The sequence below is a fragment of the Sturnus vulgaris genome, chromosome W, assembly GCF_052056855.1.
Source record: "Sturnus vulgaris isolate bStuVul1 chromosome W, bStuVul1.hap1, whole genome shotgun sequence".
Lineage (NCBI taxonomy): Eukaryota > Metazoa > Chordata > Aves > Passeriformes > Sturnidae > Sturnus > Sturnus vulgaris.
Genome location: NC_142282.1, coordinates 44,980,363 through 45,006,475, shown reverse-complemented (window position 1 = coordinate 45,006,475; position 26,113 = coordinate 44,980,363). Strand labels below are relative to the sequence as shown.

General features: G+C 41.4%; 1 protein-coding gene across 3 annotated transcripts in view; it reads right to left on the bottom strand.

Moving 5' to 3' along the window:
• The window catches only part of LOC148220230 (guanine nucleotide-binding protein G(q) subunit alpha), a 250,727-nt gene that overhangs the window by 155,901 nt on the left and 68,713 nt on the right, over positions 1–26,113 (bottom strand). For 2 of the 3 annotated variants that reach the window (XM_088155628.1, XM_088155629.1), the window contains exon 2: positions 5,770–5,954. In XM_088155628.1, the coding sequence (XP_088011754.1) occupies positions 5,770–5,954 (185 nt within the window). Of the gene's footprint in view, positions 1–5,769; positions 5,955–26,113 lie in introns of those variants that run through there. The other variant, XM_088155630.1, reaches the window with a different exon arrangement.

Below are 26,113 nucleotides of genomic sequence, written 5' to 3'. Positions count from 1 at the left end.
TAAAGTTAGATTCTATATTCACTTTGTTGTAAGAATGGAGGTACATAGGTCGATATTCTGAAATCAGGTAGGCATGTGATCAGAATTGCATAGTGTGAATATGTAATAAACTCTAATATTTAGATTTTATACCTACTTTAAGCAGGAAGAAAGAAATGCAAGAAAAAATTCAACAATCAAAATAATTATGGGAATACCTCTATAAGGCAATGCATCCCACTATAAATACAAAATTACTAGTACTGCCACCAATAATAAAAAACCAAACACTTGATAAAAAAAAAAGTTGGTTAATTTCTAATATTTAAAAAAAACCCACAACTAATTTGCTTAACATTTAGCCAATTTTCTAAACAAAACCTGAACTGTATAATAAGAGAAAGTTTTCTTGCATTTCAGACATTACAACTTTTACCATATAGGAAGTGCAAACTAAAAAAGAGAGACCAATAAAATCTTCAGAAAAAAATGGCCCATTTTAGCTGATGGTTTCTTAATTCATGGCAATAAATCTTATTTCAAGCAAATTTTGTGAGTTAGTAGAAATGGACAATGAAGACATGAGACTGAAAAGCTTTTAGCAATTTCACATAACATAAATGGAACATAACTGTATCAGTTAGTTTTCCAAAAAAATGTTTACTGGGGGTAGAAAATATTTTCCAAAGTTTCAGAGAGTTTTAAGAAAATATTTCAACCTGAAATTATTTCAGAATTGAATGCTAGATTATGTAAACAGAATTTGTACAAATGAATGAACTAATTAGGAAGCTAACAAATATTTTGCTGTATGAAAAAATTATATATAATATAAATACCCATATAGCTATAAACTACTGCTAGTAAAGGAAAAAATCAGAATAATTTCAAGACTCTGACATCTTACTCATTACCTTAAAATAAACTCTGGACCTCTGTTACATAGAAAAGTTGCTATGAGAGTATTTCACATTTTTATTGTCAGAATGCATGGTCATATTAATATTTTTCACACACCCAATAAGAAAAATAACTGTGGCAAACATAGCTAAAGTAAAAGAGAAAGAATACTTATAAAAAAGAAACAATGACCAAAAAAAAAGCTAGAAACACCTTGTATAAACATCTTGTATATATTTTTGTCCTTTAACATTTGCAGGACCCATCACAAAATCTACAAGAATCTGTAAGCAAGCATTTTAACCACCCATTCTCTCTACTAGGAGTAAAATGGTGGAATTGGAAAGATAAAACATGAACATCACACCCCACACATATGCTTTTGTATTTGACTTCTCATTTCCCATTAGCAAAGGGTAGTTAATCACTTAAAATATTCTGTTCCAAAAAAGATAAAGTGCTTCTCTTAAAATAAAATATAAAAGAAGGAATGAAGAAATTTTAATGCACTGAAATATGAGTAGCTAACACTGAGTTTTCAAATTTATGCCTATAGTATTCTATATCTGGCATATATATTAAATAATCTAGGTCCTATTAATTTGAAAACTAAATGTTAGCACATGCATGAACTTCAGTGTGATTAATTAATTTTGTGGGCTTGCAGCTGTTTTAAAATGAGAACAAAATATATTTTCAGTTCTTTGAGTGACTCTGCTAACCTATCTTACCTCTGGTAGGCAATCATTTTTCCTACACTTGGAAAAAAATATAATCTAAAAGTCACTTCTGTTGGAGTAAAATATGAAATACTAAAGAAGAATATAAGAGATGGAAACAACTTATAAAATCATTTGAGCAATACAGGCAAATGCAAGAAATTTCAGCTCTAACCAAAAGGTAAACAAAAAAGGGAAGTAAGCAATGACTTTAAAAAATTTTGCTTTAAATGTAATGAGAAATGAAAACAATAGAGAGTAGGACAATATGGTCACAGGTAAACAGATAAAAAATTTATAAGGCCAAATGTAAAATAAAACTGTAGAGAGACCAGCTAGGCAAGAGGCAAATAAATGACTGACAGAGGAAGAAAGTTAAAAGAAAAGTAGTTAGGGGAAGACTGAGTTCTACTTCGGATTATGGAAGTTGATTGTTTATGAAGCACTGAAGAAAAAAATGTTCATGGCTTTATTGAAGCCCTCTTTAAAGCAAATCCTCATGGGAGGAAATGTAAAGCTATTGGGGAGCCAGCTTTTACCTCATGTCAAACAAGGCTCATGAACAAAAAAAAAGTAACTTTTAATTTCTTTATCTGCATAGATGTTAATTGATTCCAGTATTTGAAATCCTACTGCACTCTTTTCCATACTGGCTTGCTCTTTGGTAGTCTATTTCTTGTGGGAAAAAATTGCATCAGTAGCTTCACAGTATTAGAAGCATTTAACTGACTGCAAAACTTTTATTTACCAGGTATTATTTCTTTAGTTTTGGAGGAAGACATCTGAGAGTACTAGGAGTACTAACATGACTAGTATAAATCCCTTTTTCCTGCAACCTGCTTTTAAGCACTCTGCTTCAGCTTTGATACACTGAAGAATACTTTTTACGAGGACAGCACAGTTGTTTTTTATTATGTGTATTCCAGACCAATAAGTATTCTTTAGAAGCATTTCAGTTCAATATCCCAAAAATATAATAATTATTTTTCAAGAAGGCCATAAATCCTGCAGATTCTGCATCATCTGAGAGTCAATGCATCTCACACGCAGCTTGCATGCTGTTGCTTGGGATTCAATCCTTCATACTCTTTGAATATCAGTTAAAGTATATGAGGGAGGTCCTTTTCTCCAACCTATGCTATTCACATAGCTCTAATGTTTAGACTTCATACCTACTTTAACCAGGGAGAAAAAAATGTCATGTGAAATTATTACTTTGTTGTTCAACATGAAATTTCCCTGAAGAGATCCAAAACTTAGATAGACTCCACTATTTGAGATGATAATTTATGTAATTTGACTTCATACCTGATCCTGATATCTTACTTTTGTGTGTTTGTTACAGTAGATTACTTCTATAGGGGTGGTGGTGTGGAGCTAATAACAAAGTAAACTTGGCCTTGAAGACAATTTCAGTAAGATTTTAGACTTTGATACCATTTCCCCATATCTGCTTTTTTAATTTTTAAACATTTCCTATAGGGAAATGGGCTTAAATAAAGAAACAACTTCAGCAATGTAAACAACTTACAGCAAAATTCTTGGTCTACATTATGACATCATTTTATGTTTTCAGTCCCTATAGTTTCTTGTAACCTGTTCTATCTTACATTAAGTATCTTGTTATAAATATTTAAGAAGTCTCATGGGAAATTGTGTATATGGATTCAAATAGGATTTTCTGCCTGATAACCACTGCTGAGTGACATCCTCCTGACAGTCTGTAAGAAGAGGCAACTGTCTTCTGGAAATTACACTGAAAGGGAACAATAATGGGTAAAAGTGGTAGTAGTTCTTTAGTACAGTAGTATATTTATTCAGTAAAAGTTCTGTAACAACAGGAGAGGAAAAAAAAAAAGCCTTCCTTCAGCAATATTAGACATGAAGAAAGAGAGAAACGGAGAAACGGGGGACTACATTACCTGGAGCAATGACTTCTAAGCCACTATGGACAACACTGGGAATGTCAGAAGATAAAAAAATTAATGTTTTAATTCAGAATTTGAAAGGATTGACAGGAAAAGAAATACACAGGTCAGATTTCTAAAAAGACAATTTTTAAAATGTTTTTAAAATATATATTAGATTTCTTAAAATTGAATTTGAATGTCAGTGGTTGCACATTGAACATTCACAAAAACTTTGTAGACAGGCAATTTTGAGAATTGCTCAAGTCCATTTCTGTACAAAAACAGGACAAAAAAAAACCCACCTAAGGCTTTTCTGGATTTTATAAAATGCTTCTCCAAAATTCAGGATGCATATAAAAAAATTTAAATTTTCTGGTTAAAAAAAATGGAAACACAGTAACAGTTTACTCAAATGGAAACTAAAAACCTAAGCCAATCCATAAGCCACCATTTCCTATGTCACATCCTTAAGGGATAACCCTCACCTATTATCTTAAAGCTCAGTAGAGCTCATATTCTGAAACCGACAAGACAAAAATTGTGATGAAATGTGTGATGAAGTATGATACGTCTTACCATCAGTTTTGAGACATTATAATGTAAACAGTAATGTTTACATTTCTCAATTGACTTTCACTATTCTGATAATAAATATTTCAAAGATCCTAGATTATTATAATATAGGACAATGATTTTCAGACTCTGCCTCTTTAATTATATCAGTCACTATGAAGCCAACACAACACTGGAATAACTAAGTTCCTTAACTTACAATATGCCTCTTCCTACACTGATATTAAAATAATCCAGCCTGGATGACATTTTTTTACACTGTACAAAGATCAAAACTGTCTACTTAACTGGACTTTTTGAATTTTATAAGTGTCACTTCACTCTCTTTTCTTTTGGCTCAGCCATACAAACATCAGCTTGAGCTGTAGTTTTCTAAGCAACTGTGCAAGACAAGTACTGTGCTAAAAATATGCAGTTACTCAAACTTTGAGATATTCTCTAGACCAAATTTTTTAATATGAGATTGAAATTAATAGGAAATGCCCTTCCTGTGTTTTTTAGGTTGCAAGGCGAATGAATTTACCTTCTCAATGGAGAAAAAAAAAGGAGGGAGGTGGAGAAATAAGTTTGCATTTTTAATTTCCATGAATTAAAAAATCCCCAAGTTTATAAAGGAATTGCATCTAGAACCTGGCAACTTTGGCAAGTTGTACTTTAATCCACACCTAGAACTGAAGGAAATGCTTGTGAAGGAGGTGAGTGCAAAGATAGACTCACTCACTTTAAGTCAAAGTATTTTTATATAGAGAAATTAACAGCTCTAATTAGAAAGGTCTGGCCACACATATACAGCTATCAAATCTAATTCTCTATAAACTATACAAAAACAGCCTATATAAATTGAACACTCTCTTTGAACAATACAAAACACTTTGCAGTATAATACAAGAAAATAATTTACTGATTTATGATTAGGACTTTCATATATTACAGCAAAACGACTGCCAATACTGAGTCTGAAAAAAAAAGTGTGCTTCACAATCAACTAAGTTTTCAAGTCAGCTTGTTAGGAAATCCAGTACTTTATGTATAGCAAAAACATGGAGCTGAAATACATATGCAAATTTCCATTTTAATACGTTATACCAGTTATACATTTGATTTTAAATGGAAAATTTCTGAATGGAACAAAAATTTGAAGAAGTCAGGTTAATCAAAGATAAACCTTACAAAATGCTTTAAATGTATTTTCTTTCAAAGTTTCAATTATGTCATCATTTTCAAAAGAATTTGCTTATTCTAAGGCCTTGTATCAAAAGTTTTATTTCATAGTATACTCACAAACAAGCAGATATTCCCACCTATTTTTCCAATAATTTTTTTCCTCCACGTAATATTAATGGAAAACCTTAAGTAGTACTGGTACAAACCAGAAAAATTACTTAACTGTGCTCTGGCCAGAACATGAGCTGGGAGGAAAGGAAAAAATATTATTAAAGTCACAGGCAAAAAGCAGCCTGCCCTTTACCCTCTTGCTATGACAAACCCCCCAAACATCTTGAAAAGAACAGCACCTGTGTTGTCAGAGCAGTGCAAAGGGTAGAGAACTAGAGGCAGGACTGGAAGAAGCCCTTTTCTTCTAAACTTTAGGTAGAATATTATGTGTGATTTATAATTTTGAGAGACCTTCAGTACATTTCCTAAAGATAAAAGAGGAAAAAATTCAGCTATGGAAATAAAAATCTCACCTTATTATGGTCATACTTGTATGGGATTTTGAGGGTATCCATGGCTCTGATCATGGCCTGCATTGCTGTAAATATATTCTGGTACACCAATTTTGTAAAGCCCCTTTTGTCTTCATCAGAGTAACCTGATCCATGAATGATTCTCATCTGTTTGATGAATGTGCTTTTGCCACTCTCTCCTGTACCTGCAAGACAAATAAGAATATACTTCAGCCAATGGACACAAACATGACTTTTCTGCACAAAGTGGACAGCTTGTTTAGTGCAGGGCAAAACACTGTCAAGTGGTTATGGTGCTTGCAAGGTGCTTGCTTCAATATCATAACAGCAGTAACGCAGTAACAACTGAAGCAACATTGAATTAAAACTTTTATTTTGAAGACAAAATAGAAGCAGAAAAAAATAGCAATAAGTTAAAAAGTAAAACAAAATATACTTTCCAAAAAAATCTAGAATATACCACTGCGTATTTAAAATCATAAGCATAAAATTCCATTCCCGAAGATATAGTTCTCAACTATAGGGAATTACTATTAGATGTTCTATCACAAAATCATAGAGTAAGAAAAAAATTAGCTTGTGTGGCCAACTTTCAGAACATTATGATAAGCAGCAATATAAAACCAATACCACATTTTTTAGAAAGCCAAATAATGTAATAATTACAGTTGTGCAAACTTCAACCTCAGAAATATATAAAATCAGCTTTAAGTAAAATTTGACTTGTATTTGTTAAGGGAGAGTCATTACTTCCTTTAAATTTCTTTGTGTCTTTGTACTTTACAGAAAGCATAAATAACTAATAAATTAATATTCTGCATGTTTACCAATTTAAAGTTAAGATTTGCTTGTTTGGAATTTTGCACAAAATATATCACACAGCATTTTTTCCTTTGGCAAAATTCAGTCTCTGTGATTAGCAGAGCTTATCTAAGCAAACAAATCATATGAACACTTTATAAGAAGGAATTGAAATTTTAAAAAGTTGCACAAGCATATGAATGCAGTATGTTCACCTAGCTATTGAGCTCCCTAAGAAATCCAATGCGTTTAAATGCATGCAGTACATAGCCTTTCAGCCTAGATTTTATTTTGATCATTTTTATAAAGCTTTCAGGCCTCATTGATAATACTCGATTACCAGTACAAAGAAAGCTTTATGCTTTACATGATGTTTTAGGTGTCTCACAGTAGTGTATTTCACAAGCAGGGCAATGCAAGGTATGTTGGTTTGAAAGTAAAACCAGTGCGAGACTCCAAGTCAGTAATACAATTTAATAGGAGAAAAGAGAAAAAATAAAATACATGCAATAATATAAAAGAAACAACCACCGACAAAGTCAGAAATACAACCTGACACCCTGTCAGTCAGGGTGTTGGTAGCAGTCCGTATAAATGGTGGCTGCAGTCCTCCTGGATGACAGATGTGGTTCAGTTGAAGCAGTGCTCCTGTAGAAGGCACAGTTTTCCTCCGAAGGTCCAGCGATGATGTGGAAAAGGTCCGACCTCCCTCTGGGATCCAGTGGAAAGGGCTGCCTTCGCGTCCCAAACCCCAGTTTTTTTATCTAGGTAGGAAAGGCGTGTCTCCTCTCCCTGGCTGGGGCATCTCCCAATGGGATGGTGTAATCTTATCAGTCACACAATAGGACTTAATGGCCCATTAACAGAATATATCTTCTGGAGGAAGTATGGGTTGTGAAAAGATAATGATGATCAGCCCCCTGATCTTATCAGATGGCACATCAGCAGAGGATATCTCCCACAGAGATAAGGATCACCACCCCTCCCACATTTTAACAGATGGTGAAAGAATACACATTTTTGCATTGTACCCCAGGACATAATCCACCCCTTATTCTATTACCATCTACATCATAGCCAAACCAATACCCTCTTACAGATATATATATAATACAAAATGAAACTTTACATACAGTTCTCACTAAAAATTACGTCTCCCTGTGGAACACAACGGGTTTCCCCATCTTTCTGCATTACCCACTAACTGTAACCAGGTCCTTGAGCAAAAACAATCCCACGGATTGGTTTGCCTTTGCCTGTGGTGGGATTAATCCAAACAGTCTTTCCTAAAATACCTTTAATGTGTACCACAGGGACCTTGTCCCCATCCACTGTGTGCAGGGGTTCAGAGTGGGCAGGACCGGCTCGATTGATGGACCCTCGGGTGTTAACCATCCAGGTGGCTTTGGCCAAATTAATTTCCCAATTTCTGAAGGTTCCCCCACCAAGTGCTTTCAAAGTAGTCTTAAGGAGTCCATTACACAGTTCAACTTTCCCGGCAGCTGGCACGTGGTAAGGGATATGATATATCCATTCAATACCATGTTCTCTGGCCCAGGTGTTGATAAGGTCGTTCTTGAAATGGGTTCCGTTGTCTGATTCAATTCTCTCAGGGGTACCTTGCCTCCAAAGGACTTGTTTTTCTAGGCCCAAGATGGTGTTCCGGGCAGTAGCATGAGGCACAGGGTAGGTTTCTAACCATCCTGTAGTTGCTTCCACCATGGTCAGTACGTAGCGCTTGCCCTGGTGGGTTTGGGGAAGGGTGATGTAATCAGTTTGCCAGGCTTCCCCATACCTGTACTTCCACCATCGTCCACGGTACCACAGAGGCTTCACCTGCTTGGCCTGTTTGATTGCAGCACAGGTCTCACAGTTGTGGATGACCTGTGAGATGCTGTCCATGGTAAGGTCCACTCCTCGGTCACGGGCCCATCAGTATGTTGCATCTCTCCCCCGATGACCAGAGGCATCATGGGCCCAACGAGCTAGGAATGATTCTCCCTTGTGCTGCCAGTCTAGATCCACCTGTGATACTTTTACTTTGGCAGCTCCGTCCACCTGCTGTTTGTTGTGATGTTCTTCATTAGCCCGACTTTTGGGTACATGTGCATCTACGTGTCGAACCTTTATGGTCAATTTCTCTACTCGGGCAGCAATGTCCTGCCAAATGTCAGCTGCCCAGATGGGTTTCCCTCTGCGCTTCCAGTTGGTCTTTTTCCAGCAATCCAGCCATCCCCACAGAGCATTAGCTACCATCCATGAGTCAGTGTAGAGATAGAGACTTGGCCACTTCTCTCGTTCAGCAATATCCAAAGCCAACTGGACGGCTTTTAGCTCTGCGACCTGACTCGATCCACCTTGTCCTTCGGTAGCTTGTGCAACTTGTCGTGTGGGGCTCCATACTGCAGCTTTCCATTTCCGGTTAGTGCCTACAATTCGGCAGGAACCATCAGTGAAGAGGGCATATCGTCTTTCAGCCTCCGGTAGCTCATTATATGGTGGGGCTTCCTCAGCACATGCCACTTGCTCCGCTTCTTCTTCAGAAGACAATCCAAAAGTCTCACCTTCAGGCCAGTTTGTAATTATTTCCAGAATCCCAGGGCGATTTGGATTCCCAATACAGGCACGCTGAGTGATGAGGGCAATCCACTTGCTCCATGTGGTGTCAGTGGCGTGATGTGTGGAAGGGACCTTTCCCTTGACCATCCAGCCCAGCACTGATAGTCAGGGTGCTAGGAGGAGTTGTGTTTCTGTGCCAATCACCTCTGAGGCAGCTTGAACTCCTTCATAGGCGGCCAAGATCTCCTTCTCTGTGGGAGTGTAGTTGGCTTCAGATCCTTTGTAGCTTCTCCTCCAGAATCCCAGTGGTCGACCCCGAGTCTCACCAGGCAACTTCGGCCAAAGGCTCCAGGACAGACCATGGTTCCTGGCTGCAGAGTAGAGCACGTTCTTCACATCTGGTCCTGTCCTGACTGGGCCAAGGGAGACTGCATGAGCAATTGCCTGCTTGATCTGGGCAAAGGCTTGCTGCTGCTCAGGGCCCCAGTGGAAATCATTCTTCTAGTGGGTGACCAGGTAGAGAGGACTCACAATCTGACTGTAGTCAGGAATGTGCATTCTCCAAAAGCCTATGGCACCTAGGAAAGCTTGTGTTTCCTTCTTGTTGGTAGGTGGAGACATAGTGGTGATCTTATTAATTACCTCTGTTGGGATCTGACGACGTCCATCTTGCCACTTGACTCCTAGAAACTGAATTTCCTGAGCTGGTCCCTTAACTTTACTTCTCTTAATGGTGAAACCAGATTTCAGCAGAATCTGGATAATCTTTTCTCCTTTCTTGAAGACTTCCCCTGCTGTGCTGCCCCATACAATGATGTCATCGATATACTGTAGATGTTCAGGACCTTCACCCTTTTCCAGTGCAGCCTGGATCAGTCCATGAGAGATGGTGGGACTGTGCTTCCACCCCTGGGGCAGACGATTCCAGGTGTACTGCACGCCCCTCCAGGTGAAAGCAAACTGAGGTCTGCATTCTGCTGCCAGAGGAATGGAGAAAAATGCATTGGCAATATCGACACTGGCGTACCACTTTGCTACCTTGGACTCCAGCTTGTACTGGAGTTCCATCATGTCTGGCACAGCAGCGCTCAACGGTGGAGTCACCTCATTCAATGCATGATAGTCTACGATCAATCTCCATTCTCCTTCAGATTTACGCACAGGCCAGATGGGGCTGTTGAAGGGTGAGTGGGTTTTGCTGACTACCCCTTGGCTCTCCAGTTTACGGATCATTTCATGGATGGGAATCACCGAGTCTCTGTCAGTACGGTATTGCTGACGGTGTACTGTTGTTCTGGCGATTGGTACCTGTTGCTCTTCAGCTCTCAGTAGTCCCACAGCAGAGGGGTCATCTGCAAGACCAGGCAAGGTGTTCAGTTTTCTAATGTCGTCTGTCTCTACAGCAGCTATCCTGAAAGCCCAGTGATATCCTTTTGGGTCTTTGAAATATTCATTTCTAAGATAGTCTATGCCAAGGATGCATGGGGCCGCTGGGCCAGTCAGGATGGGGTGTTTCTGCCACCTGTTCCCAGTTAAACTGACTTCGGCCTCCACTACAGTCAGCTGCTGGGATCCTCCTGTTACCCCAGAAATAGAGATGGATTCTTCTCCTACATACTTTGATGGCATCAGAGTACATTGGGCACTGGTGTCAACCAAAGCCTTATGTTTTTGTGGGTCAGATGTGCCAGGCCATTGGATCCACACAGTCCAATAGATCTGATTATCCCTCTCCTCTACCTGGCTAGAGGCAGGGCTCCTCTATTCCTGATCTTGGTACACGTTGCTCTCTTCCTGTAAATAGGTTCTTGAGGTCCCTTCAAGAGGATCAGTCATACCATCATTCTGATACTGTCTGGAGTTCTGTGCACGAGAGACTGGAGCAGCCTTGAGTCTAGATGAGCTTCTTGTGTTAGGTGTCCCTCTTTTCAGCTCACGTACCCGGGCTGCAAATGAGGAGGTGGGTTTTCCATCCCACTTGTTCATGTCTTCTCCATGCTCTTGAAGGAAGAACCAGAGGTTACCTCGTGGAGTGTGTCCTCTCTCCCTGCCTGAGGAGCGCCAGCTCCTAATGGCAGAAATTCTTGTTGGTTCTGGTGAGATCTGGTAGTTGTTTTCCTTAAGTTCTTTTTTTAGTTTCTGATGGCCCTCTTCAATCAAGCTCCGGACTTGCTCCACCAGCCTTGTTTCCACGGATGAGACATGGGTACGAAATGGGGCAGTGACAGTGTCCTCATAAATTCTTAGTTTATTGGCCAAGAGGCCTACCATGTCCTCACCTTCCCTCCACTGCAGCGTTGCCAGGTAACGGGAATACATCTCTGGTCCAAGCCGTGCAAATCTCAACCACATTTGTGACGTGCACCGGACACAGTCTGGGCTCTTAGGAAATCTCTCATTTTCTGAGAAAATGATCTCCAGCACGGCCAATTCCCTCAGGCATCGGATACCTTGTTCTATTGTGCTCCATTTTCCTTGGTGCACCTGGAGATCTTCTTTACAAAGGTATCTGTCCTTCACACTTGTCAGCAGTCGCCGCCAGAGGCTGAGAGTTTCTTGGGTTCTCCCAATCCCCTGGTCAATGACCACATCCCGGGACAGAGATCCCAGTTGCCTGGCCTCACTTCCATCCAGAATGGTGTCATTGGCTGCAGCGTCCCAGATGCGGAGCAGCCAGGTCAGGATGGACTCATTCGTCTGGCGGGTGAATTCCCTCCGCTGGTCACGCAGCTCACCCAGGGATAGAGAGCGAGTGATGATTTCTGGCTCTGTCTCTTCTGCTGGGTGCAAAGGTTCTGCCACATCCTCGTCAGTCACTATGCGGACTGATTTGCTCTTTGATTTCTTCTTCTGAACGGGGGCAACTGCTACTGGTCTAGGCTGTTCTGGTTCAGTGATGGTTTGTGAAAAGATGCTGATGGTGCTTCTGGCTTTTTCCTCCTCTGTGGCAGCCTGCATAGACATGGACACTGTTGCTTTTTTTTGGTTCTTCTCCTCTTTGTGACATTCTGCGCAGACGTGGACGAAGTTGATTTGTTTCGTTTTTCCTCTTCCTCAAGAACACGCTGCAATACACCATGTAGTGTTTTGTTTCTAAGCATGTTTTAGGCTGTGCAGGGGAGACAAAGCAAAACTAACAACAACATTATTCTGTCCTTAGCATCCAGCGGGAACTCAACATTTCCAAAAACTACTGTATCAGGCTGGAAAAATTGGAAAAAATCATCCTTGATCCTTCCGTCCAAGGGTTGGGTGTGATTGTTAAAACTCCGGATGTAGCAACCTAGACTAGGACAAGCAAACAAAGTCGAGTATATATTCCGAATTATGTTCATTGCCTCAGAGGTTATCATGCAGTAGACATAATAGGCCAATAAAGCAATTTTTATACCATATCCTGGTCTACACAGGAGCATTACAGCTGGCAGATAGTTCCCCATGTGCGGAAAAATATAGAGAGCAAGATAAAAAACCCATGTAAGCATGTTGAGAATCATTGTGAATACAAAATTGTAATACTGACTTTTCTCAGTACCCTTCATGCCCCACGTTGGGCGTCAATAAATGTGTTGGTTTGAAAGTAAAACCAGTGCGAGACTCCAAGTCAGTAATACAATTTAATAGGAGAAAAGAGAAAAAATAAAATACATGCAATAATATAAAAGAAACAACCACCGACAAAGTCAGAAATACAACCTGACACCCTGTCAGTCAGGGTGTTGGTAGCAGTCCGTATAAATGGTGGCTGCAGTCCTCCTGGATGACAGATGTGGTTCAGTTGAAGCAGTGCTCCTGTAGAAGGCACAGTTTTCCTCCGAAGGTCCAGCGATGATGTGGAAAAGGTCCGACTTCCCTCTGGGATCCTGTGGAAAGGGCTGCTTTGCGTCCCAAACCCCAGTTTTTTATCTAGGTAGGAAAGGCTTGGCTCCTGCCCCTGGCTGAAGCATTTTCCAATGGGATGATGTAATCTTATCAGTCACACAATAGGACTTAATGGCCCATTAACAGAATATATCTTCTGGAGGAAGGATGGGTTGTGAAAAGGTAACGATAATCATCCCCCTGATCTTATCAGATGGCACATCAGCAGAGAATATCTCCCACAGAGATAAGGATCACCACCCCTCCCACATTTTAACAGATGGTGATAGAATACACATTTTTGCATTGTACCCCAGGACACAAGGTTAAAGTATGATTCTGTGCTTGCTAAAGTATTTCAAGTCGTACACCTCAAAATCTAACCTCAAAGTCTCTACAAGATTTTGTCTTTAATGTGTGTGACTGTTCATTCAACTCCCGCTTAAATTTTTGGCTATCACAGATCATGCTAAGGCATGGTGTATGCTAGGAGCAGAGCCATTAGGTCTAAACCAAGCACTAAGTAGACAGGACAGGCAGCCAAAAAGCACTAAAGGGCCATTATATAATCATTATCACATGCAAATTGTTGTTTCCAGGAGCTGTTATCTTTTGTTTGGCAGTCTTCTCAGAATCTGCTAAATTATGGAAATGGTATAGACCAAATCTATAAGATGGAGAGTATAGAACACCATCTTACCCAAAAAGATTTTGAAGTAGACCCAACAGCAGTTGGACTGCTGAGGTTTTCATGCTTCCTGATGTGATACAGGAGATGCCTGCACCTTGATGGAAGAGGAAGGATGGGCACTCTCAGTGTTGGCTAGGCAACTAATTCTTTTATTTTCCTCATAGGTGTGTTACCAGATGATAAATGGCCTATGCCTGGTGATCTAACACAATGCTTGTTCACCAAAACTATTGCCTTATGGAAACTGCACAGTGTCCATTGTGCAAGAAGGAGAACTGGAAGTTCACCAGCCTCAGTGTCCTGCCAACTCAGCCAGGTCACAAGGAACATTGCAGTCTACAATCACCAGGAACCACCAGAGAGACCCCCCCAGACAGAAGAACGCATGTGTAAAGGGGAGGGAAAATATGTTAATGATTTGGGGAAAATTATTATCATATATATGTGTAGTCTGGGACAATCAATGAATATGTATGTAAAATACAGTATATAAACAGAAACTTTCCTGTACCCAGCATGCATGGCTTTGGGAAGAGCTATCCCCCGGTGCATCTGGCCAAATAAAGAATGACTGCTTCTTAATGCTACATTGGTGTTAAGGGGTTTTTATTTGACCAAATTTTTGGTAACAGTTTTGGTGACCCTAAATCATGATTTTAAAGAGCTAAGATTTTTGTTAAGGGTAGAAGTAGTTTCCATGACCAAGATGCAAGTTAGGTAGGTAAATGGTAGGTTAATAATTACTAGATGCTTAGGCTAGAGCTAATTGGTATAATTATCTGCTATTATGAACTTATGTATAGAAGAACATAAAATAAGTAAACCACTAATCATGAAGCACGAGGCCTTGGATCGTGCCAGAGGGTCACCGAGACCTGATGAAGACTCTCCTGACTTCATCCTTTGAGACCGCTGACCCATTTCGAGACCACTGACCCAATTCAAGAGAAGAACTGCGCATGCGTGAAGAACTAATGGGCTCATTTTAATATGGGATGGGGATGGGAGGTGCTGAGGTTATGCATATGTATTGTATGTAAGATCTTGGGGAATAAATAGATGGCAAAGAGCCTTGTTCAGCACGGTCATGCCTTTCGGAGGTGACTCCTGTGCCGCCCGCCGGTGAATAAACATACCACTTTGTAACTTTAATTAGTTAGAGGGTCTTTGTCCGTGATTATACTGGTTTTTAACAATTCAACTCAGATGGGACAGACTCCTGAATTTCAATGGATCCGAGGAATCACAGGACCTCCAGCTGGCACCAAGGGGTTCTTGGGGAGAACCTTCGTTCCCTGGTCCAAAGGAAATCAGAGCAAGACTCCTGGTAAGATAAAGGCATTCTTTACTTTACTCGAACAGTATAACTGCTAACCTACCTGTAAGATGCAGCAAAAGCTACACACGGTTTGGTTTAAAGGTACCTAAGGTGAGAAAAGGGAAGGGTTAGAGTCCCTTCTAAGGAGGTCCTAAACAGTAATTTGTTATAATGGGAAACAAAACCTCGGAAGGAATATCACAGGTCTCACCACTGGGATGTATCTTGAAACATTGGAAAGAAATTGGAGGTAATCCCCTCATGCATGAAAACCTTAAACTTTTGTTATCAGTGGTAGCCACTTTACATGCTGGAAGATCAAAAGAAGTGGCCTAAGGATGGAACCTTACAGTATAACACCCTGTTGCAGTTAATGCTGTTTTGTAGAAGGGAAAATAAGTGGAATGAAGTTCCTTATGTTGACTTGTTTTTCATCCTAAGAAATCATCCAGAGTGGCAAAAGGAAGGCGAGAGGACCCCCCAAGATCCATTAATTTTAACACTTGAAAAGGAAAAGAAAGGCAAAGGGTTGAAAAAGTGTTGTTCTGCGTGCAGCATAGGGCAGAGGTGGTTAAAGTGTGGAAGAGAGGATAAGGATGATTTAGAGATGATGGTTGCTCTGTAGCCAAGAGCAGGTGGGGTGAATGATGAATCGGCAGGGAACATGGCTAGATGCATAAGTAGGTCATGGGAGAGTGGACTGGATGAGAGAGAACACTTTAGGGGATCAGAGGATTTTAGCCCGATTGCAGGATGCACTAGAAGGCAGCAAGGAGATCTTGGGGGGGATGCTGGGAATATTCTTGTGGCTCCCCTCTGGCAGGTGGTCGGGAATCATGGTCCAGTAAAAGTAAAGACCCTTGTGCTGGTTTGGCACTAAAGACAACCCAAGGAAGTGATTTTTTCTGATAGGAGCAGCTAGGTGTCTTGGTTTGAAAGACAGGTATTTGGTAAAAGTGACAGGAGCCTCTCTTTGAAATGGATAGTATAAACCCCCTCCCTTCACTTTACTATAATTTTGAAATTAAGGGGCTCTCAGGCAAAGATATGGGCGGTAGGAATAACAGTTCTTTACTAATATATCTAACAAGACAAACAAAAACAAGAACAGCTATGAAATTAACAACAAACAGGAATAACTCAGTTCTAGTCCTTTTTGGCCGCAGACACCCTCTCCTTGCCCTGCAGTTACCGGTGCTGTGGGCAGGTCCTGCCCCCGCAGCTGCGAGAACACTGGGGCAATGGCCACGGCGTCGTCCCAGGTGGGAGAGGGATGGGGGAGAGACTTCTCTGCTCACGGTGTCAGTCGCAGTGCCCAGCAGGGTGTCCGGAGCTGGTAGACTTAAAGCAGGAAAGGGAGCAGTGCGGTGTCCAACAGCAGAGAACGTGGCTCCCGGTGCTGGGATGGCGAGGAGGGTGGTAGGTAGAAGCACCGGCTGTCTTTCCTCCGACTCCACGAGCGAGAGAGAGCGAGAGCCCCGGGCAGCTGCCCTCACCTCCCCTTTTCCGATGTTCTCCCTCTCCCCACCTCCTTCGAGAGAAACTGTTACTAGCCATCCGAGCTAGGGTATAGCCACAAATTCTTAGCATGACAATGGGGAAAATTCCACAGAGAGAAAAGGGAAAAACTAAACCCCCAACACTAGGCTTCCTCTATGTCTGACAAAAACCAATCAGTGATTGGTTTTGAGAACTGAAAACCAGTTAAACCACTGAAAGAGATGGACACGCCTCTGTGAGATTCACATTTTAAAATGAACAAACCCTGGGAAAGCTTTCTTTCCCTTCTGGCCACAGTAGAGGTAACACTGGCCTGGGCCCTCTGTGCAGCCTGGCCCGGCCCGGGCAGGGGCGGGCAGGCTCTGACGCATCAGTCAGGAAGCCCACCGGGCCCCCCATTTTTTGCTGGGGTCCCCTGATAGAAAGGGGGAGAGGAGGCCAGCGCGGTTGTTAAGATCTTAGTTTTCCCCCTCCCCGGCACGGCCAGGGAGTCCGCGGCTTGGCTGAACATCTAGTTGACATTAAAACCCTGCCCTGCCGCAGGCCCGGGCCCGAGCCAGGGGGTCCATGCCCCCCGCCCAAGACAGCAGCTCCGGGGCAGCCGGGCCCACCCTCGCTGCAATGCCCACGCAGCCTGGAGGACAGACAGCTGGGCTCCGTTCTGGCAAGGGCCCCCCACCTTTCCCTGCTGGGCAGGGGGAAGGGAAGACCATCAGCCTGCAGCTGGAATTGAATGTAGCAAACGCCAGAAAACACCCATGCAGCCAGAAAAAAACCACCACCGCTTTCTAGCTGGGCCCTTACAATCCTAGCCCAAGCCCAGTGAGGCCTTGAAGGACTATCATAAATAGGCTGCCACCTGGAAGAGATAACATGACCATCTGCAGGCCCAGGCAAGGTATTAACACTTTCACTGCCCAGAATGAGACTTGCAGACACTTTGTTCTCCCTCCTGAGTGAAAAGGACCAAAATGAAGATACACACAGAAACAGCATAAAAACACCAAGACAAAGGGAAGAGTCTGGTCCCGGATGAGTGAAGGAGGAGAGTCGTGGACTGAAAGATCCCTCCTGCCTCCTGGAGGAAGGGGGCGGGGGGGGGGAGAAGAAGAAGAAGAAGAAGAAGAAGAAGAAGAAGAAGAAGAAGAAGAAGAAGAAAGATCGCTGTTTTCAAGGATGAAGAGAGCTTTTGTTTGAACTGTTATAATCCTTAAAGTGTGCCCCATAAGTTGACATGGTCCTCAATAACAGTTGTGGGAAAACTGTCAGTCAAAGAAGGAACTTTTACATAGAGATCAGATTTCCATTCTCCCATGCAACTGATCACTGTGACATCAAGGCCACGAGAAAACTGTTTCTTGTGTAGAAATCTCAGACTGAACAGAGAAGTCTCCTCTCCCAAGTAAATTGGTGAAAGACTATATTTTAAAGATGGTAAACTGACTGGTTAGTTTCTGTACATTGTCAGTGTGAAAGAAAAGAAGTTTTGGGGGGAGGAAGAGTGTTCTGAAAGTTTTATTCTGAGTTTTATTTTTTTTTCCTTATAATGTCTAGTAATAAAAATTTTCTTTGTACCTGTTAAAGTTTACGCCTCTTTTGCCTTCCTTCTAATCCTATCTCACAGCAGGAAATAAGTAAATAATTCTAATGGGTGCACTGGTGTGGAGGGAGCAGAAAATACAGAAGAAAGTCTCCCTGCATCCTCAGAACAAGCTCCTTGGAAAATCATAGCTTAGAGATAAGAAATGGCTTGTGAAATGACGAATACAAAAAGGAATTTAGCTTTCCCCCCTTGGAAGACCCTCTTATCTATCTTCAATATTAGTGGTTCATTCTATTTTAGTATCCATAGGCCAGCTTTGAATGTAAAATCCCTCAGGGATTGGTTAGAAAGTAGAATTCCCTTGGTAATTGGTGCAAACTGTAAAACCCTCAAAAGATATAAAAACCCCTGTAAAACAATAGCCGTTGGTATATGCTAGATAGGATGCCTTCATAGAATAAACTATGGATTTGTGCCTCTCTGCATATGCTGGTCTCTTTTCCCCGCTGGTCTGAGAGCTCACCGCGAGCCAAAATTCTATCTGGGCAAGGCTCGGGAACATGCTCCGTCACTGAGGGCTGCAGAAGCAGTCTCAGGGATCCCAAAGAGACCCCAAAAGCCCCACCATAGACACATGGGCGATTTAGCCAACACTAAATTCCGCAACAACCCCATTTTCAATTGTGGATTTAATGTCATGGAGAAAGGCAGCAGGAGTTTATAGATAGGATCTGGACAGAATTGCTTAAGTATTTGAAACCATAATTAGGACTCAGGATCCTGACTGGAATGATATACAAGTGATGTTAGATATGTTGATGGATAGCACAGAAAAAAGGATGGTGTTGACCATGGCCAGAAAGCAGGTGGAGGGGGCACATGGTAGTGGAGACTTAGAAGGAACATTAGATCAGAATTTTTCTTCAACAGATCCAAGGTGGAACCCTAATTTACTGGGACCCTGAGATCATTTAACAAGTTATCAGAGATAGTTATTGTTTGCTGTAAAGCATGCTGTACCGAAAGCCATGAACTGGTCAAAACTGTATGAGGCAAAGCAGGACAGAACTGAACCTCCACAGCTTTCATGGAACGATTGAAGGTGACTGTCAGAAAATATACTAATCTGGATCCTGAGAATCCAGAGGAGACTGTACAGTTAGAAACTATCTTTATAGGACAGTCTGCCCCAGATATTGGAAAGAAACTCCAGAAACTGGAAGGAGCCCAGTCACATGACTTAGGAAAGTTGTTAGATGAAGTGTAGAAAGTATATCATGACAGGGATAGGTAAAAAGAACTACAGCAGGATAGAAGGGAAAACGACAAAGTGCAATTCTGGGGGTGGCTAAGGGACCTGTGGAGGGTACTAAGGGATCGGCCAAGAGGGGAGGTTGGGTGGGGGGAACAAGGGGAAGGGGAGGCTGCAGGCTTCCACCATTTCCCCAACAACAGTTAGGGGAAGACCAGTGTGCAATCTGCAAGGAAAAGGGGCATTGGAAGGGAGAATGCCCACAGGCTGGTAAGCTGGACCCAGTCTTAAAGATTAGACCATTAGAAGATGAAGACTGAAAGGGACCAGGGGAATTCTATCCCAGCTGATCCCCTGGTTACATTGAGGCTGGGGAAAGAAGAAGTGGAATTTTTGGTGGGCACAGGAGCAACTTATTCTGTATTGAATACATGCAAAAGGAAACTTAGTAGGAATGTGGTTGTCTTGGAGTGATGTTATGATACTGTATCCCCTATCATCTGCTTTATGCCCAGACACGGGTCCTGTAACTTTAATCTTAAAGGGGGAGGGAGGGGGAGGCCGTGGAATTCTTTACGTAGCCTGTGTTCAAAAACACAGGTAACTCCTTCGCCTTTTCCCCAGCTCTCGGCTCTGTGTATGCAGCAGAAAAAAAAGGGAGTTGTGTCTTTGCTTTTAGCTAGCTTCTTTTTTGCTAGCTGAGGAAATAAGTTTTTTTTCCCAGGACTGTGGCTTCTTCTTCTGGAATTGTTCAGCTTTGCTCTGGTCCAAAACACTTGAACATCGCCGAGAGCCCCACGCCAGGGCCCAGCAAGGGGGAAGGCTTCAGGGACGCCGCATTCCGGCTCCAGACCTCAGGAGAAGCCTATCAAGACTCTAAAAATCCATGATTTTTCTCCACAATGAGAAGGTTTATTATCTAACAATATTCATTTTCTGCATGCACTCTGCTTATTGAATAAACAGGTGATTTTTTTTGTATTTTCCTCCAATAAATTTCTTTTGAACCTGTGGGGGAGGGGCTGTTGAAACCTACCTCTCTTTAGAGGACACATTCATTTCAGGGCATTTCCTCCTAATTTTTTTCAAACCAAGACAGTGGTAAATATAATTGGTGCTACAGGGAAAAGCAAAATTCTGTCCTTTTTTCAACCTGTGAAATTTAAATTAGAAAAGAATTGGATTACTCATGAATTTCTATATGTACCTGAATGCCCAGTCCCCTTGCTGGGGAGAGATTTATTGTGAAAATTGGATGCTCAAATAATTTTTCAGGATGGGGAAATACAAATTTAAATACCAGAATCAAAAGCCATTGGGGCAAGGATTTTTATGTTACAGGAGTCAAATGAATTGGAAGAAATCCCATAGGAGGTAGAGAATGCTGTGACCCTGTTGGAACCCAGAAACCTGGGAGTTCTGAGCTTTCTGTGCTTTCTGACACTGACCCCCAGAAGAACACTGCTTTTGACTTGAGGCCTTGGAGAAGGCTTCCAAATTTGAGTGATGGAGTTAGAGTCACGGATGTGTAGTTGGAATAGGTGTGTGATTTTACATGGTGAAGAGTTTTGAATTTGAGGTTTTTAGGTAGTAGTTTTTGGTTGGATAGTTAGTGCTGCACTGTGGGTCACAGGAGTTTGGTTATTGGGTCAAAAGAATAAATAATATAGGTGTTAGTTCTTTATTGGACTGTTTAGCTTTAAAATACCTTGCAACTAGCTAGATTCACCTCCATTTTGCTCATTTTTAGCTGGTAGCTAGAAGTGTTGCAGAACTCTCTGTTCTTTAGATAAGATTTAATAAACAACAGAGTCCGAACACAAGAAATTAGTCTCCTTCGTGTTTTTAATCCTGACTCTGAGTGAAGACAGAAGAAAATGAAGACAAGCCACTAATTAGCTGGTGCAGTTAATCCTTTTACATGTGGTGATCCTGCATGAGGAAGAAAAACCCCTGTTAAGACTCAGAGTCAGGACTTCCCTGAAGAAAAAGAGATAAAGTAAGCAGCTGGAAGCTGGAAAAGTCCTCGGGTTGAAAAGGAGCTCGGAGAATCACTAGACGCTGGTGAAAGGTGAACCAGGAGCCCATGGTGATGGCCATTCACAGGAACAGAGGGATCCGAGGAAGAAGCTGACTGCAAGAACATTTGCCCCTCTGCCAGCCTTTCTGCAAGCTGTCTCCCAAACGTAGACAGAACACTCAGGTGCAGAATAGATTTTTCCAGGTGCCTGGCACCCCTCAGACATGGCGGCCACACTGATGAATCCTCCTCTTAGTCAGATAATCATATACCATAATGTGATTCCACGGAAAGCAGAGAGATGATTCCTATGATAGAAATCCCCGAGATGCAGCCTGCGCAGCTATAAGTGGCAGGGGGAGCAAGCGGAGTGCAGGGAACCTCCCTCCCCCCTCCCAATCCTCCTTGAGGAAGGACCACCCAATGATATCTTTGCAAAGGTTCTTCTTTGTTGATGCTTGGGACAGAAAATGCAAATCGAGGAGCATCTTCTGGATGAAGTGGAATGTGGAAAAAACAATCTTTTAGATCAATAATTACAAGTGGCCACTCTCTCAGGATCATCAAGAGAGATGGAAGTCCAAGATGAAGTGGTCCCATTTCTTCAATGACCTCCTTGATTTTCCTGAGGTCATGGAGCAATCTCCATGAATTGGAAGTTTTCTTATGGATGACGAACACTGGAGAATTCCAGGGACTATTTGTTGATTAGATGTGGCCTTTCTGCAATTGTTATTCCACTAATTTTTTGAGAGCACTCAGTTTTTCTTTTTCCAGGGACCATGGTCCAGCCACACAGGATTGTCTGTCTTCCAGGTCAATTTCAGGGTGGTGAGTGCCTCAGTGACCCCCATTAAAAATCCACTTCTATTCTTGTTCCCCATTGTGACAGGACGCCTCTTCCCCATACTGTGATTGGCTTCTGTACAACGAAGGGATGGATGATTGCTACTTTTCCTTCTGGTCCTGTAACAATGATTGAGTTTTCACTCTGCAAACACAATGTGGATCCTCCAATTCCTATGAGAGATTTCAGAGGTGTGATCAAGTTCCACTCTCTGGGCCAAAAGATATAGGAAATGACTGTGACATCTACACCAGTGTCCAACATGCCTGTGATTGTGATTGTTTTGCTGTTAAGTGTCATAGCAATATATCTGCAGTCAAGAGGTACCAAATCGTAATTACTGAAGGTGCCTTTCAAGTTGCTTGAAGTATGGAGAGCCTAAACCACTCTCTTTCATTGCTTGTCTCCTTTAATTATGTAGTGTGTCAGGGGTGCATGATCCTCTTGGTATGGGCAACTGAAATGCCCAGATGATCAAAAGCAGCCAAACCGGTGAGGATTACTCCCAAACCTGAAGCTAAACTGGTAAGGCAAAAACAATATCATATTAACTGGGAGGCAAGGAAGAGGCTGGAAAAGCTCATAGAATTTTTTTAAAATATGGGTTATTGAAGGAGTGTGAATCAGAATATAACACATCAATATCACAAATTAAAAAGAAAAATGGGAAATATAGGCTAGTACAAGATTTAAGGGCCATTAATAAAATACCAGATATTCATACAGTAGTAGCTAATCCATATACACTTTTGACAGCACTAAAAGGGAAATATAAATGGTTTACAGCGACTGATCTTAAAATGTCTTTCTCTGCATATCCTTGGAGGAAAATGGTTAAGCAATATTTGCTTTTGAATGGGAAAGGCCCACCTCTGGATGCGAAGTTCAATTAACCTGGATAGTCCTACCGCAAGGATTTAAAAATAGTCCAAAATATTTGGAAATCAACTAGCAAAAGAATTGGAACAATGGAAGAAAAATAACACTGAAGGACTAGTTTGTGGATGACATTCTGCTGGTAGTGGAGACCCAAAACCAATGCCTACAAATGACCATAAGTCTGTTGAATTTTCTGGGAAAGAATGGTTAGAGAGTAACTAAAAGAAAAGCTCAAATAGGAAAGACAACTGTGAACTATTTGGGCTTCGAGATCATTCAAGGGCGGAGAATTCTTGGCTTTGACAGAAAGAAAGCAATCTGCCAAACTCCAGAACCACAGAATATCCGAGAATTACAAGGTTTTCTGGGAGTGGTCGGGTGGTGCCTGTTGTGGATATTAAACTATGGACTTTTAGTGAAGCCCGTCTATGAAGCTCTAAAAGAAACAAAGGAAGAACAATTGGTGTGGACTCCCAAGTGCCAAACTGCCTTCCAAGAACTGAAAAAGGCATTAATGACAGCACCTGCATTAGGGCTTCCTGACTTAACCAAGCCCTTTGAACTGTTTGTACATGAGAGGCAATATTTAGCCCTGGGGGTTCTGATGCAGAATCTGGGAACCTGAAGGAGGCCTGTGGGCTATTTCTCCAAACAGCTGGACAATGTGAGCAAGGGATGGCCAGGATGCTTGTGAGCAGTTGCTGCAACTGTTCTACTGATCCAAGAGACCAGGAAGTTCACTACTGCACAGCACATAGCTGTTTTTGTCCCTCGCATGGTGATATCTGCATTAGAGTAAAAGAGGGGGTATTGAATGTCCCCCAGCAGGATGCTCAAATACCAAGTTGTGCTTTTGGAACAGGATGATGTGGAATTGAAGACAACAGCAGCCATGAATCCAGCTGTGTTCCTCGATCCAAAGGCAGTGGATGAGGGAGCTCTGGCACATGATTGTCTCCAAACTATCGAACAGGTATATTCCAGAATAACTGATTTGAGAGATGATCCAATAGAGAATCCTGATTTAGAATTATTCACAGATGGGAGCAGTTTCATGAAGGATGGAAAACGGATGGCAGGATATGCAGTGGTAACCACTACTGAAGTATTGGAAGCTCAATCTTGACCAATTAACATATCAGCACAAAAGGCAGAAATAATAGCACTAAAACAAGCATTGAATTTGGCAGCAGCCAAAAGGGTGAATATTTGGACTGATTCTAGGTATGCATTTGGTGTAATTCATGCCTGTGGAGCTATATGGAAGGAAATAGGACTGCTATCAGCTCAAGGATCAGCTATTAAACACAAAGAAGAAACTTTACAGCTTTAAAAGGAAATTCAAAAACCAAAGAAGGCGGAAGTGATGCATTGCAAAGCACATGAACCTGGGCAAACTAATGTTATAGTGGGAAACTGATTGGCAGATAAAGCAGCTCCAGGAGTAGCTGAAAAAGGCATCCTAGTGTTAGTACCACAAAGACAAATTGACATATCCCAATTTAAGCCTAATTATGACAGTGAGGATCAGTGCTTAGCAAGCACATTAAAAGCCACTAAGAATCAGGAGGGATGGTGAGTAACAGACAGCCAACAGATTATAGTTCCAACTTCTGTAATGAGGAAAATAATGGAAAAGTAATACAACAAAACCAATTGGGGAATTGAGTCCATGGTATCTAGTCTCCAAAGCTCTGTACTCAGCATAAAAATGACTGAAATAGCAAAATCAATCCTAGTGAAATGTCCAATTTGTTTAAAAAACAATCCCATATATAGGAAGAGGCCACATCCTGGAATAATTAAACAGGGAAATTCACCTGGAGATTATTGGCAAATAGATTTCTCTGAATTACCCAGACAAAACCGAGTATAGGTGTCTTTTGATATTGGTAGATACTTTTTCTGGATGGCCAGAAGCCTTTCCCTGTAGCACCAATAAAGCTGGGGAAGTGGTAAAAATCATTCTTAAAGAAATCATACCAAGATTTGGGGTACCACTTGGGATGTCCTCAGATAGAGGCCCACATTTTATAGCAGATGTGGTGCAACAGCCGAGCAAAACTCTAGGTATAAAATGGGACTTACACACACCTTGGCAACCACAATCAAGTAGGAAAGTGGGAAGGATGAATCAGACTGAAAGGACAAATTAGCAAAATGTGCCAAGAAACTTCCTTAAAATGCCCACAGGTCCTCCCTCTGGCTCTTTTGAGATTCAGAATTCAGCCAAGGTCAAAAACTAAAGTCCCTATGAATTGCTGTACAGACGACTGTATCAGACACCATCCATTCCCAGAGAAAAACATTCAAAGGGAGAAACAGATTTTAATCTATACTTAATTTATTTAGGAAAATATCTAGCTGGACTCTTCTGGTTTATAACCCTATTGGGACCAGTTACTTTGGATGCACCCAATCACCCATACCAACCTGGGGACTTTGCATATGTAAAGACATGGAACTCTGAACCCTTGAAAGAAAAGTGGAAAGGACGCTTTCAAGTCCTCCTGGTAACCTACATGGCACCTAAGGTGGAAGGAATAAAACCCTGGGTCCATCACACGCAAGTAAAATCAGCAACCATGCATTAAACACAGCAGAAACAAGATTAATTAACATCATGGAGGTTTTTTTTTATCTAAATCCTGTTGTTTTAGGTATATGATATGATTTTCTAGGGGGATATTATTTATTGGACCTAAATGAAGAAGATAAATAATTGCATATTTATAATAATAATAGAAACTATGTTGTTAATCTCTGGGAAGGGAAATGTGATCTTAAAACTAGTGCAAGATTTTGGCAGATTACAGAATATAACCTCTATAGCAGCTTGTTTGCCAACACCAACCTCTGCAGAAAATCCAGTTCCATGGGGAGCTTTAGTCAGCAATTTGACAAAAATTTGGGAACATGTGGGAAGTAAGTAGCACCCATGCTGTAGTAGTTTAGATTTGCCAATTTCAATATATTTATTTTTTGCTGTGAGATAGAATTAAGAGCAAAAGTAAGGCAGGCTTAAAACTTAAAGGGTGTAAAGAAAAACTTTATTAACAACATAAAGAAATAA